General features: G+C 35.3%; 1 protein-coding gene across 1 annotated transcript in view; it reads right to left on the bottom strand.

Annotated features, from left to right (window-relative positions):
• LOC130248987 (dynein axonemal heavy chain 5-like) overlaps positions 1–17,044 on the bottom strand; it is a 140,209-nt gene that overhangs the window by 101,803 nt on the left and 21,362 nt on the right. Inside the window, exons 22-35 of the mRNA XM_056483249.1 lie at positions 16,454–16,660; positions 14,918–14,998; positions 14,430–14,834; positions 14,169–14,287; positions 12,369–12,505; positions 11,176–11,338; positions 8,596–8,707; positions 8,149–8,277; positions 6,566–6,765; positions 6,309–6,462; positions 3,773–4,039; positions 3,444–3,572; positions 2,827–3,042; positions 1,034–1,180 (exon numbers count right to left, since the gene is read on the bottom strand). Of these exons, the coding sequence (XP_056339224.1) occupies positions 1,034–1,180; positions 2,827–3,042; positions 3,444–3,572; positions 3,773–4,039; positions 6,309–6,462; positions 6,566–6,765; positions 8,149–8,277; positions 8,596–8,707; positions 11,176–11,338; positions 12,369–12,505; positions 14,169–14,287; positions 14,430–14,834; positions 14,918–14,998; positions 16,454–16,660 (2,466 nt within the window). The remainder of the gene's footprint in view (positions 1–1,033; positions 1,181–2,826; positions 3,043–3,443; positions 3,573–3,772; positions 4,040–6,308; positions 6,463–6,565; positions 6,766–8,148; positions 8,278–8,595; positions 8,708–11,175; positions 11,339–12,368; positions 12,506–14,168; positions 14,288–14,429; positions 14,835–14,917; positions 14,999–16,453; positions 16,661–17,044) is intronic.

The following is a 17,044-nucleotide window of genomic DNA, read 5'->3' as shown; positions in this document are numbered from 1 at the left end:
AGGAGCAGGTTCTGCAATCTCAGCCACTTCCTTCTCCTTTATCTCAATCACTAAAGGATGTGTTTAGCAGAGAATAGAATGTTTCAAGAGAGAAGGCTATTATTACATATACCATTTAAGAACCCTTTCCCCAGTTTTGGACTTGCTCCCGACTTTTTATTTCATATACAGAACCTACAAATTTAACCCATTTTCCATAATTTTATTATAAGATGGTATTAAATTAATTAAGAAAATAGTTATGAAGATAAATTAAAAATTACAGGCAGAGAATAATACCCCATGTTTTTCTTAGAAGCCAGCAGTTTTCTTTCTGGATTTCAGTACTTTTCTTCATTGTTTTCTATTTTCTTTACATATGCACTTAATTTTTATCTTCCTATACATATATGCATAAATTAAGCAATCAGTATTGAATCAGAATTGTCCTTTACATCATTCAAGCCCTCTGGAAGTTGTTTTACATCCATTTTTATAATTATGCTTTCATTTATTCAACATACTTATCTAAAGGAAGCCTGATGCAAGTCAATTATCAAAAAAATCAAAATATCTGTTATACTTATTGTTGCTATCCTCTTCAAGCATAAGAAGCCTCACTGCTTTTACCTTCGAATAACCATTACTTTACATTAAGATACAGGCTGGATCAGAAATCAATAGACGGACAGGAATACTAAAGGCAGGTTTTTTACATTCACATTTCAATCGCATAATGCATTAAATCTTCAAATTGAGAAGATAATTTAATTTTAAAAGTTAAACTCTTTTGCTTATGGTGAATTTGTGCACATTGAGTATAAACAACATTTAGAGAACTGAAGTCTAAACCTATGGACATATCTATATAAAAATTCACCCTTCTCACTGCATCACATCTATATTAAATCAAATGAAATCTGATATGCTCTATCACAGCAGTAATATCAGAGCTACTCAAAGAGAATAGATTCTAAGTTTTGTTTATAATTTTTTTATATGTGCAAGACTTTCCATACAGAAAGTCCCTTGATAGTTTTCCTAAAAAACTTACCAAATCATCAAAGATATCCTTCTGGTGCACATGAATGGTGATTAAAGTTTCATATTTTGTGCGCTCCATTCTTGTCAGATTGTGTGTTGTCATGTCAATCAAATTATTTAAAATTTCCAAAAACTTCTGATTTGTTGCGTGCATTACCTTTTTCACAAGCAAGAATGATCATATTAATACAAACACCATTTGTTCTTCCAATATTTAGAATTAAAAAATTAAAAATAAAAAAAAAAAAAATTTAAAGCATCCAGGGTTGCAATGTCCATATTCTGCTTTGCATTTATTAGGCCTGAAATCCTAAATTTGGATTTGCAGGCTGCCTTCCATTCATGCATTCTTACCCAACAGGGTACAACACTGTTATATCTAGATGAACAGGTCACACAGTAAGATCTTATTCCAAGACTCTTGCTCCATCTACTATACATTACATTTTCAGCTGACTGCATCTCTGCATATATTCAGAACCATCAGTCAGCATTGGGCAGTATATATCAGTTCAAGCTTTATCCACATTTTAGGGCGAACAGGAACCTGAAGATCTGTCACATCCTTTAACCAGAGGAGGGGGGAATTATACTATAATTTTAGATGCTGATGCTAAAATAATATTTTATTTTGTGGTACCAAATCTGTTACAAAGTTTCACAAATACTGACTATACAATACTGACTCATGTAAAAAGCATCACTCTCTGCCAGTGCCAGTGATGCTCCTGGTACACAACAAAAAGCACTAAGATTTAAGAAAGAGCAGCTAATTTATACCCCTATTCCAAATGCGTGACAGAACAATCACACTAGTTTTCTGTAAATATATGCAGAGCCTAAAACTCACACAGTTTGCTGAGGAAAAAAAAAAAGCTAAAAACTCCGTTAAAACTAACAGAGAATTAAATAACCTCCACACCCTCCAAACACTCACATTCAGTTCAGCCCAAAAAAACAGAAAAATTTTTTTCTTATTAATACAAAAGAATCTTTGTACCTAGTTATTCTATGAACTAAAGTGGACTAAAAGCAGGTTTATGCCCTTTTTAAACTTTGAACCATACATGAAAATGTACCAGTACATGGCCTTCTCCAGAGTCTAAGCCCTTACTTTCATGCAGTATCAAAGTACAGCATGGAATTTGCCCTGCGTTTACTTTTATGGTAGGATGCTGTTACTCGTTCTTTGTTCAATCTCACTGTATATTCCTGATTAATGGTGGTTTGCAACTCCTTAGTTCACATCCTCTCCTTCTTTCATAGATTCATTGATAGGAATAACACCTTGGTTGTTAATAGCATCTTCTCCACATGTTTGAGATTAAACAAACACCTCTTAAAACAGATTCTATTCTTCCCCTTCCCTAAAAATAAAGAGCTCATCAACTGAAGGATGTAATGTATTTGGACAGAGTAGACCAATGTCCACAAAGCACAGTTACTTCCCCAAAGTTCAGGAGCTCTTATTTCTTTCCAAATTTGATTTTGTGAAAATAAGGTAAGAGTCCCCATATTCCAAAACTAAGAAACTGTCCCTTCCCAAAATGATTGCCCTAACAAAAAAAAACAGAGAAAACTGCAGGATTAGGAACAATTCTAAAGCACATAGTGGGGGATAATGAGGAGGTGTGACTCCTTAACACATTTTTTATTATTCTGTTTTCCTGTTAGTTTATTTGTTATTCTGGGTAATTAACTAGTACTTTGTGTTTTTTCCTACATGTTACTTTTAACTTTTCACAATATGTACTGTTACAAATAATGCTTTTCATAAATCCCCAAAGATTCATTAAATACTACCTTTTTGTCTGTTTTGGTACTGTTCAGTGCCTTCTCTGCATCCCTGGTCCAGATAATTTGAATTCCCAGAAGTCCTATTTGTGCAGGAAACATTGCCTGAAAGTCATACATCTTAAATTCTGAATCGTTAATGGCCATTGATGCCTGTCTAATGATGGTGTGGATTGTTTTCCTAATCCCATTCAGCAGCTGACCTAACCAGAATTCCACATTGCCCTGAAATAAACAAGAAAGTACTCTTAGAGAATTAGTTTATGAATAATTCACAAGGAGTAACAGCTCTACGTGACTTTTTTTCCCAGTCCTTCGTACTCCCATTTCCGTACTTGTTATTCTCTAATTTTTAAAATATTCCTTTCCTCTTTCTGCTCCACTGCCCTTCTAGAGATATGTGATGGATTTGGCACTTCACAGCAGTACTGCTGAGAGAACAGGTAAAGCAATCATTACAAACTGACACAAATGTCCTGTCCCTTCTACTCTTTGCTCTTGCTGTTCACATTGGGAGGTTTTCATTCAGTTAGTCAAATAATAGCATGATGCAATACTGTTGGCCTCTAAAACATAAATTTACTTTAAATCAAGTCATGAAAAACTGCAATATATACTTTCATTACCTGAGCTAAAACTGGTTCAATAATATTGACCCGTTCTCCTTCTTGAGATTCAAACAATAAAATCTGGTCGTAGTTTTTTTCATGAAATCCCACTCTGTTAACATTGTCAAACAAACTTAATAAATGTGCCTACAATAGAATCAGAAAAAAAACCTCCATAAACTGATTTGATATGCACATTCTAGCATTTTGTCTTTAAATGTTGTATTAGAATACTCTGTAAATCTTTCCATACATGAAATAAATTCTCTCAAATAAACAACAAAATATGCCATGGTCTTCACTTAGTATTATCGACCATAAGAATGCTATTGCTTTATTACTTGTACCTGAATAGTGTGGGAATCAGATGCTTGACCAAGGATTTCCAGAAGAGCAGGGTCAGATACAAAAAAAAATCTTGGAAATAATAACCGCTTTTTTTCCAAATAGCCAGTCAGGGATTTCTGACAGATTTCCAGCTGTTCCAGCAAATGTGGTAGCAGCTGGGCCAAAGTCTCATCTCCAACACAGCACTGCACAATATTTGATGTTTCATGGGCTCTCTGCATAATTCTCTGCCATGATTTATCAATGTTCTGAAATCTTCTGGCTTCCTGAAGTACATGATAAATGCATTAGCTTTTCCTCATGTTTGTCATATTCTAAAAATTAAATAATTCTATCAGACAGGGTAACAATTTAATATTTACCTTGCTCTTCAAGTCTTCTTTGGAGGACTAATGTATGAATATTTATAGACATCCTTATTATTGACCAGAGTTTGAATCACAAGAGAAAGAGTACAATGAGACAGCTTCGGAAATGTCTTACTTCAAGTTGGGCACCAAAATTTTCCACATAAAAGGATTCCAACACACATGAGAAAACTCAAAAAGCAGCTTTCTCATAAATTAGAGCCATCCTAACAGCAATACACAATGTCATGTAAACTGTTGGTAGCAACTCCTGATGAACAAAACCAGCTTACACAGTCTGAAGCTGCCCCACTTCTACATTACAAGTATTATAGGTGAAGGGAGACAAATTCTCAAACAGGAAGCTGAAAAATAAATATTTTTATACATTGGGTATATTGACTTGAAAAACTCTTTCTTCACCTACAACAAATGAAACATTAACAGAATCATAAATTATATGAGAGCTACAAGAGATCTCAAAAGAAGATCCAGCACAATTTGTCTGTCACAAGGCAAGATCATACCCAAAATATCTATCTGCCTTGTGTTTAGTGATGCTCAATGATGGAGATTTAGAAGCCTCTCCAGGCAATTTTTGATACTGGCAACTCTCTTCTAATAGCTAAGCTAAATTAGATACTGAGAACAAGGTTTTTTCCTTCCTGTTGAGAACAGCCCTAATATTTTTTAAAACTTATCACTTCTTTGCTTCACTTTTTCCTTTTCTTCATGCCAAACAAGTCTAGTTTGTTGAATCTTTTCTTATGCCTCATCCTTCCTGGATAGTTCCTCATTCTTACCACCATTTTCTATGCTCTCTCAAATTTGTCAGTGTGTTTCTTTGGCCAAAACTAGATACAATACTTTATTTATTGGTTATTGATGTTTATGCATTCCACTCTTCTGCCTTTTGCACACCAGCAAGCTAAAACACATTTTCTGGTAGTACTATTAGAGACAATGACAAAAACCTATCAAAATATATGGCACCTACTGTTTTTCCTCTACCCACACAGCTCATTGTCCACTCTAAAAACAAATTAGACTTATTCAACATATTTTGCTCCTAACAATTCACGTTGACTGAACATTATTCATCTCCTTGTTAATTTCCAGACGCTAACAGTTACTTGTTGCAGTATTCATGCAGAAATTGCAATTAAGCCCACTCCTCATTACTCCTCCACCAAGCTGTTCCTTCCCCTCCTTCATCAAAGAGAGTCACTACATTTGTTTTTTTCCAGAATATTGGTTCATGTATCTATCATCCTGGGAAGAAGTAGCTTTTGCAGCACTTTTTCATCTGCACAAGCTGCTTATTGATTATCTGATAAGCCTCTCACAACACAAATATATCTCATGACCAAAAAAAACATGTTATCTAAACAACAATTAAGAAAGCTTTATTTAGCTTGCAAAAATTAATCTTAATTTGGGATATTGTAAGCCTTTAATTATAAAATATGTGCCCTGAAATAAATTAATATCTAATAATTTCCCAGTAATAATGGTTTTGTTTAGTTACACCATTTGAGCCAGCACAACTGAACTGTGGTCTGGTAGAACTGTATGAAAACCCCTCATTAGGAGACACAACAAAAAGGATTATTGCTTTTTTTCTGCTTTTCTCTCCTGTTCAGATCATTCCTTAGCTCTTGTGCAGCTGCTACCTTGGAAGGTCATCACTGCCTTTTGAAGAGGTTGCTATGGTTCACGCACATTAGCACATGTACAGCTCCCAAACCTGGCAGCATCTCTCTGAGGGACTTCATTAAACTGAGTCCTAGCAAGTACAGAATTCATACACAAAATCTATCATTTTATTATTACAGCTTATAGCCTATAAACCTGTGCACACAGGAAGAAAGGGATATTTGTACATATGGCAAAAGCTATAAACCCGTTTTGTGCCATTAAATAGTTCTGAGCCCTGTACTAATTCAGTAATATTGCACACTGACAGGAACATTTGAGCTTGAATTACAAACAGTTGTGCTTCTGTAGGTTTCACCAAGTTCTAAGCAATTTAACCAGACAGATCCTAGTTTGGCAAAGCTTCTCCTGAGCTGCCTATGCACAGCCCACAGATCTTATGTGTGTTACATGCACTGGCAAATAAACTCTGTGTTGTCTATGATGTGGCTAATCTCCTGATACAACATATTATTATCACACATCAATATACCTGAGGTAGTTGTTTGGCAATGTCTCCACCAACAAACACAGCTTCAAGGTAAATCCAGAGGTTCTGTACAGTAATCCAGTTTTCAATTATCTCTGCAGTATTGGTCAGCTTCTGAACCCATTGTTGTATAGTGGACTTAAATGGTGCATTATACCTGCATGAACATGAGTTAAAGGCAAGAAAAACCTAAGATGATAATTGTTTACTCTGGGAGTTGATTAGATTTATACAACATGTACATTTATTAAGTTTTGTACCGGTTGCTCATCAGTGACCCCAGCACTATGATGCTATCTTCCACCAATGCTATTTTCTCTGATACATCTGAACCCTTTAGAAGAAGTTCTCCTCGAGTTTTGAATTGGCTGAAACTGAAAGCATGAGCACTCCATTCACTGATGACATGCTTCAATTTTTCTTCAATATTCTTTTCTTTCACAGCACTGATGCAGATATCCTGTGAAAAATTAAAATAGTAAATTACATTCATCTAAGGCTATTATAAAGCACGCTTACAAAGACTATTAAAATGTATTGCCTTGATCCAGATCTCAGTATAAGTTCAGGCTAATGAAAATATACATTGAAATGCCACAAAGCTATTATATTTCAAATAAGATTATATTCTAGTACTACTTGTAACAGGTACATTTAATGGGCTATACTCCATCTTCACTACTACTAGCATCTTACACACACAAAATCCACTGAGTCAGTGAATCTGCAGGAATAATTTGCCTCTCTGTATGTATTAATATTTGAAATCAAATAAACTGACAGAGGGATTTAAAGAAAACAAACACTGCCAATCAAAATCAATAAACATTCCGAGAACAGAGTGTAGACTGACAATGTGCCTTTCTGCTATTTCTTGAAGACAGTGAGGACAGGACTGTCATAAAGCTGGTTATTGCATCAGAGAGAAAAGGATCGAACACTCAGACTGGATCCCAAATTCCAGTTCAGTAGTACATTGGATGCTATCACAGGTTGAAAGTGTTTCCTGAAGTGTAAGGCTGGAACTCTGAACCCTTCAAGGCTTAAATTCTTGTCCAGGAATTGGGTACAACAGATGTTTGATTTCATGGCTTTAAAAATGCTCATTTGTGGAACAAGACAAAACAGGTCACTACTCTGGAAATAATACAGATTTAGCTAAGTGACCATGGAACTGAAGTTAGAAACTGTTGAGGTTTTACTTCTTTAGTTTTAGCTGTGCTTTGTTCTTGTAAAAGGTAAACAAGCATGAAGCTAAGGCTCTTGCTAGATAAATTCTGTCCCCAAAACAGAGAAGCCAATAACTTTGTAGCTTCTGCACAGTCCATATGCCTTCTCATCTATCTGTGTTCTTATGAAGGGTCACTTTCGAAATACAAAACAACTTCATTCTTCTTTAATCCCATATCCTCCACTTCTACTGTGTTCCAAGGATTTTTAGAACTTAACAGGATCAGTCTTACATCAACTATTTTTTCTCTCTGGTAAGATGTTTAAAGGGAAGAAAAATATATATAAGTAGGCAGACCCTAAATCAGAAGCATGACAGAATCACACTACTCTTAAAACAACAGAAATCTTCCTATGGAAGTGTTAGTGTAATACCATCTACGCATTTAAATCTTCTCCAGAATAAAAGGGAAATAAGCTATCCATCAGTGCCAATACCACTACCAAAGTCCACTTTTTCAAAGGAATTCTTCAATTAAACCAAATTTTTTTAATGTAACAAAGCTGACTAGAAACAGTATTTCAAAAGCACCAGATCACAAGTTAATAATTACAAAAAAAAAACAGAAAAACAAACCCAACCAAACAAAACAAAACAGAAAAGTACATTTACCTCAATATCTTCTTTATGTTTTAGTAAAGGGGCATCCATGATGTTTTTTAAAGTGAAATTTTCAGAGTCAACATCAAAATGATGCCCGGTTACTTGTGCAATTTTTTCCCAGTGTCTTGACAACATTGCCTAGAAATGGGATGGGGTTTTTAAAATTTGTATTAATTTTAGGTCTAGAATGATCACATACTTTTGCACTTCATCTGTTAAACAAACAGGAGAGTCTTGATTTCCATTCTACTGAAAGCATTAGTAGTTATTCTAATCACATTACAAAGTCTTTTGTTTTATTTTTCTATAACTGAGCCTAACTAGATTTTTTGCTATAACTATAGCTGCTTTTATCTATAAAAAAGAACTATGGAAAGCATCTTGTAGTCATACAACATGGCCTTCAACAGAGTTTCTCAAGTGCCTCTCATCTCTAAATTATTATTCTGAACATACTTTGTTTTTCATCATTTCCAGCAAAGGACAGCTCTCAGTGAAGTCATCAATTTTTTGTTTCAGGTCTTGAAAAGCTTGCCATTGTTTCAATGCTTTTGGTAACTTTCGGATTCTTTAAAAAGCACAAAAAGAAAGAAGAAATATTTTATTCTTCATAATCACCATCCACCACCTAATAGTACAATATGTTGTCATTTTTCAATGGGTTGACCAGTAGACTGCAGATAAAAATCCAGCTGCAAGCTGGCAATATTAAATATAGATGGTCATTTGTGACTGCAAGCATGAAACACTGCTAAAGCCAACAAAAATTACACTAGAATGGTTTGGTTTCTATTTCAGTTTGAATTAAAGGAAGCTAATTTCATGTGCAAACCCACACCTGAAATTAAGTTCCTGCAATCTCACTGTTTCAGTAAAATTTGAAAATGCACCTGATCCTCTAAAGAGGTAAAAGGATTAAACAACATACATTTTCCCAGTAAAATAAAGTATATATTAAACTAAAACTAATCTGCTTGCAAAGAGAAAAATGCTTCTGTTTCAACCAAACAAATCTTAATTCATACCTGGTTTGTATGAAAGACATTCAAAGTAAAATCTTCCTTTATGCACAATTTAAGATGAAAACAAATTTAAAATGAAGAACCTCTTGTACTGTGAATTGTCAGAGCTCCTCTCACTTCTAAAACAGTCATGCCAATTTTCATTTCCCAAAGCTATGGACCAAAGACTGACAGCAGTTCTCTTACAGTTCAATTCCTGAAACTAAAAGCTGCATAAAACCTGCCCATAATGACAAATTCCTTCAAAAAAATTCTCCATTTTTCACAGCTCAAAATCAGACAGATCTGTCACACAATGCTGGAACATGTGCAAATTCTTCACTGCTTGCTGGTAAGAGGCAGATGAACATATGCATACTGTCATGGCACTACAATAACTGCTATAGTGTTTCATTTTGAATCCAACAGTAGATAGCACTAAATATGCTGGAGAAAAGCACTGCAGAACGGAAAATTTATACTCTGTCTTGTATCAAGAAGGCTTTAAGTTCCTGGCTACTTCTGTCCTGAGGCTTAGCAAGTAACATCTAATAAACTTGTCTGGGGATGGTTAATAGAAATGGGATCTTTTAGCTTGGTAATGAAAATGGCAATTTTTTAAAAAATTCAAATAACTTTTTCTTTTGTCTTAGTCTCAATAATATCTTCTAAAAGCAAGTTCCATGAGCTGCACATTATGTTAAAAAACTACTCCATTGATCAGGTTTACATTTCTGTCCTAAATTTACTGCGTATTCTCTTTACACTGTATTACAGTAAAATACAAAGGGAAACTTCTCTCCAGCTATTATTACAAACTTCTATAATGCTCTCTAAATGTTTCTCTTTTTCATCTCTTTCTAATTGGATTTATTTTACCTACAGTTTTTTATTTTGATTTTTCCTTTCCTTAGAAGTTTTCTATTATATTATTATTTTTAAAAGGTAGCAAAGCAAAATTACATTAAAAACCATGCCTATCTTTACAATTAGTCTAAAGCAGTAACTGCACTTCCAGCATTCCTGCTTCTTTCATGACACAGCATATCATCTTAGCTATTTCTGTGAGTACCCCCTCTATACTGTTTCCATTTCTCTGGCTTTAAAGAAAATAGCTTGATGAAACTGCCAAAATAAGGAAAGAGCTAGGTTGGACTTTTATTAAAAAAAAAAAGCCTTTACTGCCTATTGGTAGTCACACTGCTCCAAATATAGCTTGACACTTGAGAGGAAAAACAAAAATGTCACACATGAAGTTCAAAGAGAAACACATAAATGAAAACTATTACTGTGTAATGGTTTCCTCCAGGCTTGTGGAGAAGGAAGCATAAAAAATCCTACAGTAAAATGTAATTAACTACAGAAAAAAATATGATGCAGATTCCAAACTTCTGCTGAAATGAGATGAAAACTTACATTGTCAAATGCAGAAGTATATATGTTTCACATACATTCATTTTTACTATCCTTATTTTTAAAAAAGAGGTTGGGTTGTGTTGGTTTGGGTTTTTTTTCAAATGAATGACTAAAAGGCAGTTCAGTCAGTTTTTTGTGGAAAACATTATTGCTTCAAATTTAATTAACAGCCCCTCAGAATTTAGCATGGCTATGCACCCTTCTTGAAATAACAATTACAATTTTGACAGATATGCAGAAGTAAACAGTAGGTTCAAAATTCCATCTAATACCATGGACTAACAATTAATTAGCAGTAAACTAAAATCACTGAGAAGGTACTGTATAAGATCAGCTCTGAAAGTTTGTACTTATGACCACCTTGACACAGGTTTGTGCACCTCGTTTATAAAATAAGCTACAGCCTAGCATGTCAATATACCCCAACAAGCCTCAAGTGACTCACAAACCAGCTGCACATTGCACCACAGAGCAGTTGTGTCCAACCATGAGCATGAGATGGGCCAACATACTTTGGTCCCTCAGAACAATTTTCACCAGCTAATTAAAAAACACAGCTAGAAATAAAAATTGCATGTACTTCAACAAAAAAAAAAAAAAAAAAAAAAAAAAAACTTACTTGCTTTGAAAATCCAGAAGTTCACTGTTAATTTTTTCAATATTTAAATCATTCCAAAGCATTTCATTGTATCTGTCGGTACTGGAAGTAACTGTATCATAAAGACTGTAAAGTTTCTGAAGCAATGAAAGTTCACGTTTAATTTTGTGAAGTTCAGGATACTCTGTTTCAATTTTAGAATTGGAAATTTGTTGTGTTAATTATATATTCACATCAAATGTATTCATGAACATAAGAATCAATGCATTTTTAATAATGTTATTTAATAAATGAATGAAATCAGACTTGTAGTTTTCTAGGAAGTCAAACTTTTCCACTTACATTACGTATGAACAACATATTTTGATCACAGTAATTGTTTAGATCGCTGATTTTTTAAATCAATATTCTTCTGTGGCAGTAGGTGTAATCTTATAATTGAGGGAGACAATGTTGAAAAAGTGGATGAAATGGCAATGAAACACAATATCATTTTAGAGACGAACTAAAATATCCCCTATGTCAATTTAAGACTATTTACTTAAGAAGCAGAGTTTAGGATGACAAGTGTGCTTTACAATTAAATATATAGAATATACTAGACAACAGAAGTATTTAAAATGGACATCCTTAACAGAAATGTTTTATTTACTTTCTCTCATATCTTTTGGAATTCCTAGTAGAATATACTTGGATTAGTGCATATGTCCTCAGACATGAAAATATACTCAATTTAGTATGCACAAATTAAAGTGCTTATCATACATTCTGCTGTAGTTCACACCTCAGTCTTCCAAAGGAACTGTGTCTGACTAGGAGACATAAGGACATTACACATCAGTTGCACAGCCCAAGGGAATTCATTATGCAACTGGAGCAGGGACAATTTGAGTACTTTGGCAAAGTGGTTCCCAAATTTGTACAGGGCAGAATTTGTAGTGGCAGGAGATGTGCTTAGCTCTGAACAGAAAAAGCAAGAGAGCTAAGCATCTGGATCCTGAGACACACAGAGCAGTGCAGTATTTTTCCACCTGATGTTTATGTATGTGCACACCAAGAGCTAGTTTCACCCAATTGCTTTTCATAAGAAAGACTATAATAATTTATTGCAAGGAATTTTTCTGCGTTTTTTCTAAATTTCCATGTATTTAGCACAAATCACAAGAAAATTTTAATGGCCTAGAAACAGGTATCCTTATCCCCTGAGAAACTACCTGTGATGGGAAGACCAAATAATTCTTCCCCACCAGAAAGAGAGAGGTACTTCCTCCACAGTTCATCAAATTTGGCTTGAAAGATCTGTATTCTGTCACTCGCTTCATGGGGAGGAATATTGTCCTCACTGGGGCCCCTGCAAAAACCAAAACAAATTCAATGAACTTGTCAACCATACAGGTTTCACAAAGAAGCACAGCAGAACCCAACCATACTTAATGAACATTATGTAATTTTTTAAAACACTTTTTCTGTAAATTTTCACAAGACACTAAAAGAGAAAATGCATCACATATTCAGTGTACCAAGATTACATATTCAATAGTCCCTGAAAGAAAGCTCCATTTCTTTTCTAATAAAAAAATTCACCTGTGTAAGCACACATCCTACAAACAGCTAAAGATCTGCAAATGTTTTATCTTTGTTATTTCCTGCTTCTTCTGTAAAATGAATTTTAATAATTATTTTCATTTATATTTTAAAAAGAGAAATATAGCAGATATATCAATCAGGAGTCAAAACTGTGTAGTTAGCACAAGAACCATAATTAAGTAGTCAGAAAAATATGGTAAAAAATACCATTTTGCCTAAGGAGCACATTTCAGCAGCAGGACTGGGTGCAATTCCCAGATCTCACACCTGGGACCACTTCTTGGCCACATCATAATATTTTGGGATGAGAACTCTGTCATCTTCTATTGTGCCATGGTTATTTCTAGAAAGAATCTCAGGCAGATGGGCAGAAAGCAGAGTAGGCTGGCTGCTTGGCAAGGGAAATAGGACCAGGAGATGCAAGTGGAAACACAGTCAGCAAAGGCAGCCAAGGCATGATCCCACGGAACCTGAGCAGGAAGAGCAGAGTCCTTGGGGTGACAACCAGGTTCAAATGATGGTGCAGGTCTTTAGACAAGACCACAATGATTACAAAGGACCAAGGTCAAGGGAAGGGGAGTCAGTAATTCAGGGTGCGGGGCAGGTCTGGGGAAGGTAACCAGGATGAGACACAGCCCAGTGGGAACCAGGCTGCTCTGAGGTCAGCCTCAGGAGTGAGTCTGTGCCTTGGGACCCCTGCTCAGCTCAGCAGGGTCCATGGCCAGGGGCAGCCACAGCTGTGGCAGTGCTGGAGCTGCAGTCAGGGACCAAGCAGCGAAGCCTCAATTTAAAAGCAGATCCCATAGGGATGGGGTGTCAGCCTTGCTGAGGACTCCCAGCAAGGCTGCCTGGGAGTCCTCTGTCCCCAAAGGAGAAGGGAAGCCCTCAAAAGTCAGTTTTTGCCCTAGAGCCATAACAGATCACAGAAAGCCAAATTCTGTCTTTCTTTCCCTGTTGCTACTGTAGGAGTGCCCAGTGAACCACAAATATCCCACAATTTACATCTTCAAAAGTGTTAAAGTAATTTTAAAAGTAAAGCTGAGTAAGGCAGTGAATTTAGAAATACCTGGAACTGATATCATCCAAGATAATGCCTGAATTCTTACTGTTAAATATCTGCCAAAGTGCTGTATTAAGACTCAAAAAAACTCTTTATATTTTGATCTGGATTGAGAATTTGATTTATTTGTTTTCCCTAACCTATTAATTCATATGGAATATCACTGACTCCAGCACTGAAATTACAGGAATGAATCTTTGACTGTAAGACTGTATGCCCATCTTATATTAATCTGAAATTAGGCCTTTTTTCAGATGTAATATATAGAGTGATGCTGTGCTGTGTTTACTTTCTGAAGCTCTTTAGATACAACATTTTCAAACAATCACTAATGAAGCATAATCGTATTGCAACACAGGTCACCTACTTTTCCTTATATGCTTTATAAAACCCTGCAGTATCAATTTGGAATTTTTGAACACATCTCAGTAAATCTGCTTTCATGTCTGGCTGTACCTTCAGCAGCAAGCCCTCAACCTGTCGTGCCTGTATGCAGACAAAGAGAAAAAAAAAAACAGGCACAAAAAATGAATGCAGGAAACAGAAAAATTAATTAGGTAAATAGGTTTGTTCAATCATTTCAACATTAAGAGAGCAGATAATAATGATTTGAGAAATAATACAACACCTGTGTGTTTAGGTTCTTCCAGGCATAGGCCAATCCATCACCTCTTTCTGTATTTTCATCTTGAAAGAGCAGATTGTATTTATGAAGCACAGAATAAGATTCCTCTATATGTCCAACTGTCACGTCAATTTTCATCTCGTTCTCTCGGATCTCCTTCAGCGCTTCCATTGCTTCCCGTACATCATCAAGGTCATGGATAGATCTGCTTAACCTCTTGCTAACACTTTCAAAAAATGAATAAATTTCACCCACATCTGTGGCAGACTTTTTATTTAAAGCTAATCCAAATGCTCTTTGTCTTGAGCGGCACTCCTGAATTAAAGCTATTTTCAATGACTCTGTTGCAACTTCCACTGATTGCAGTGCACAATGATTGGGCAGTTCTCTGATTTGCACTTGTAATTGCTAAGAAAAATACAAGTGTTCAGCATTTAATTTCACTAAAATTTATCTGAACAGTTCATTTTTATTAAAGATAAAATACTTACAGAAAAGCATCTGATTTGAGATTGGAATTCAGCCATTGTTGGTTCAGTATCTATAAATTCCTTCACTTTTTCTTCTGGATCCTACTTAAAAGAAGTTTATTTTAATTACTATTTAGCATTGGTATTATAATAACCTACAGGGTGCCCAGCTGCCTGATGTATTGTACAAGCACAGAATGCTCCCTCTCCAAAAGGACTTATATCTCTCTAAAAGGAGACTTAAGCATTAATTAGTATAAGCACAAATTATTTTACTTGAACTGCCTTTCCTGACTCTTTTTTTTTTTTTTGCGTAATACTCTAAAGAACTTGAAATCTGTAACTCAAAAACTGACATAGATCAGAACATCCCTTATCCATCCAAATGCTGCTACAAAATTTACAACAGAGCTGGTAAAATTTGGCAGGAAACATTTCCTTCCTAGTCTTCTTGCTATCTTCAATCCCATAAAAGCAGCTCAAGTCCTCTAATAGGTATTTAAATGGGAGGAATTGCACTCAGTCATCTTCACCCTTCGTGAAATAGCATCTTTGAGCTGCAGTTTCTAGGTGCAGATGGCCTCATTAATTGACTGTTTTAGATTTTAGTAAAAAAGAAACATTATTCTACTGTCACCCAATCTGATTGTGTCTTTCTGTTCGAAATTATGTGCTACCAACAAGTACTTAGCTCAAACAGTATCTTAGCCAAACTGAGCATTAAGCTTTGGAACCTCAGAAGCCACCAAGAGGTGAAAATGTCCTCTCTCAGTCTGCACAGAAGAATCATCTGTGAGAATAGGGTCAATTAAGGTTTGATTTAGGAAGGGGAAGTTAAAAATCGTGAGCAGTCACAAAGATAAACTTACTCCTGTTTTGATTGCTTATTTCTTGGCCTTACTAAAGCACCTTTGATAGGTAAGACCAGTAGTCGTCCATTCACAGAGCTGAATTTCACTAATCAGAATGTACACAAGGTTTTATTCCATGATGAATCTCCTGGGAAAACACTCCTCAGAGCTTTACCATTTATGTGACTGGACCCACTTCCTAATGAAGATAACTCCATCAGCCCAGATTCACTTCAGATTTCAAATCTTCATTGCTGAAAGATTTCCTAGATATAGGGGTATTGGAGGGTTTTTTTGGTTTTTTGGTTGGTTGGTTGGTTGGTTTGGTTTTTTGGGGGTTTTTTTTGTTTGTTTGTTTTTTGTGAAGAAATAGAAAAGTATCTTTCAGCAGTGGTTGCTTGAGAAAAACTAGTCAGTTTAATACTTAGGAATAGCTTGGTAGTCTCCAATTCCTAAGAGAATCTGCTCAACTACTCTTTTTCATAACACATGCAGACAAGATGCAGTGAGAAAGATGTATAAGCATATGAAAGCATAAACTTGTTTATGCTCCAAAATTCTTTCATGTTCTTCTACTTTCTTTGTTAGATGCTTTAATTGGTAAAGATTTGCAAGTTCTTGTTAACACAAGAGCAGACAGGAATTATGGATGTATGGATTCTACCATGAAACCAACGTATTATATTAAGCTAAGCCCATAGTTAACCTTGTTCCAGATGTCTGAAAATTCAGAAAAGCTCTTCAGAAGAACCAGTGCTTCAGTTTTAAGCGACAAAATAATTGTACTTAGTTGGATCACCACTTTGTTTACGTCCTTATGTTCGACAATCTGCTTGTCTAAAGGTTTCAGTGCCACCATCCTGGTGAGTTTGCTCTCATCACCTAACTCTAAAGCAACAGCTTGTTGTTCAACCTGGTATAAATTAAACAAGAAAAAAAAATATGTTCATTAGTTTGTTTGGGATTTTGTTTTTATTTTCAGATTATGGAATGTGTAATAAGGCTCAGATAATAAGTATTTCTAAGAACAGACAGAAATTGCAGAGAAACATGCACAGGGAGACTCCCTTTTCTCAGCTTGAGTTTTACAGAGCTATAGTTCTAGTGTTAAAGCTGAATTTATAAAAAAATTTCATGCAGAGCTCTGTATTAATCATCTCTGAATTACATTAGCCAAAAATGCACCACACACAAGTACAATTGTGTTGTTTTCTCCTCCTACTCAACTGCTAAAGTATTTTTACCTTCTTTAGTGTAGAATTACAATCTATATCCATTCTTGGCCACAGAAAGTCCT

The sequence above is a fragment of the Oenanthe melanoleuca genome, chromosome 2 (assembly GCF_029582105.1).
Source record: "Oenanthe melanoleuca isolate GR-GAL-2019-014 chromosome 2, OMel1.0, whole genome shotgun sequence".
NCBI lineage: Eukaryota > Metazoa > Chordata > Aves > Passeriformes > Muscicapidae > Oenanthe > Oenanthe melanoleuca.
This window is presented reverse-complemented; position numbering and strand designations above follow the sequence as displayed.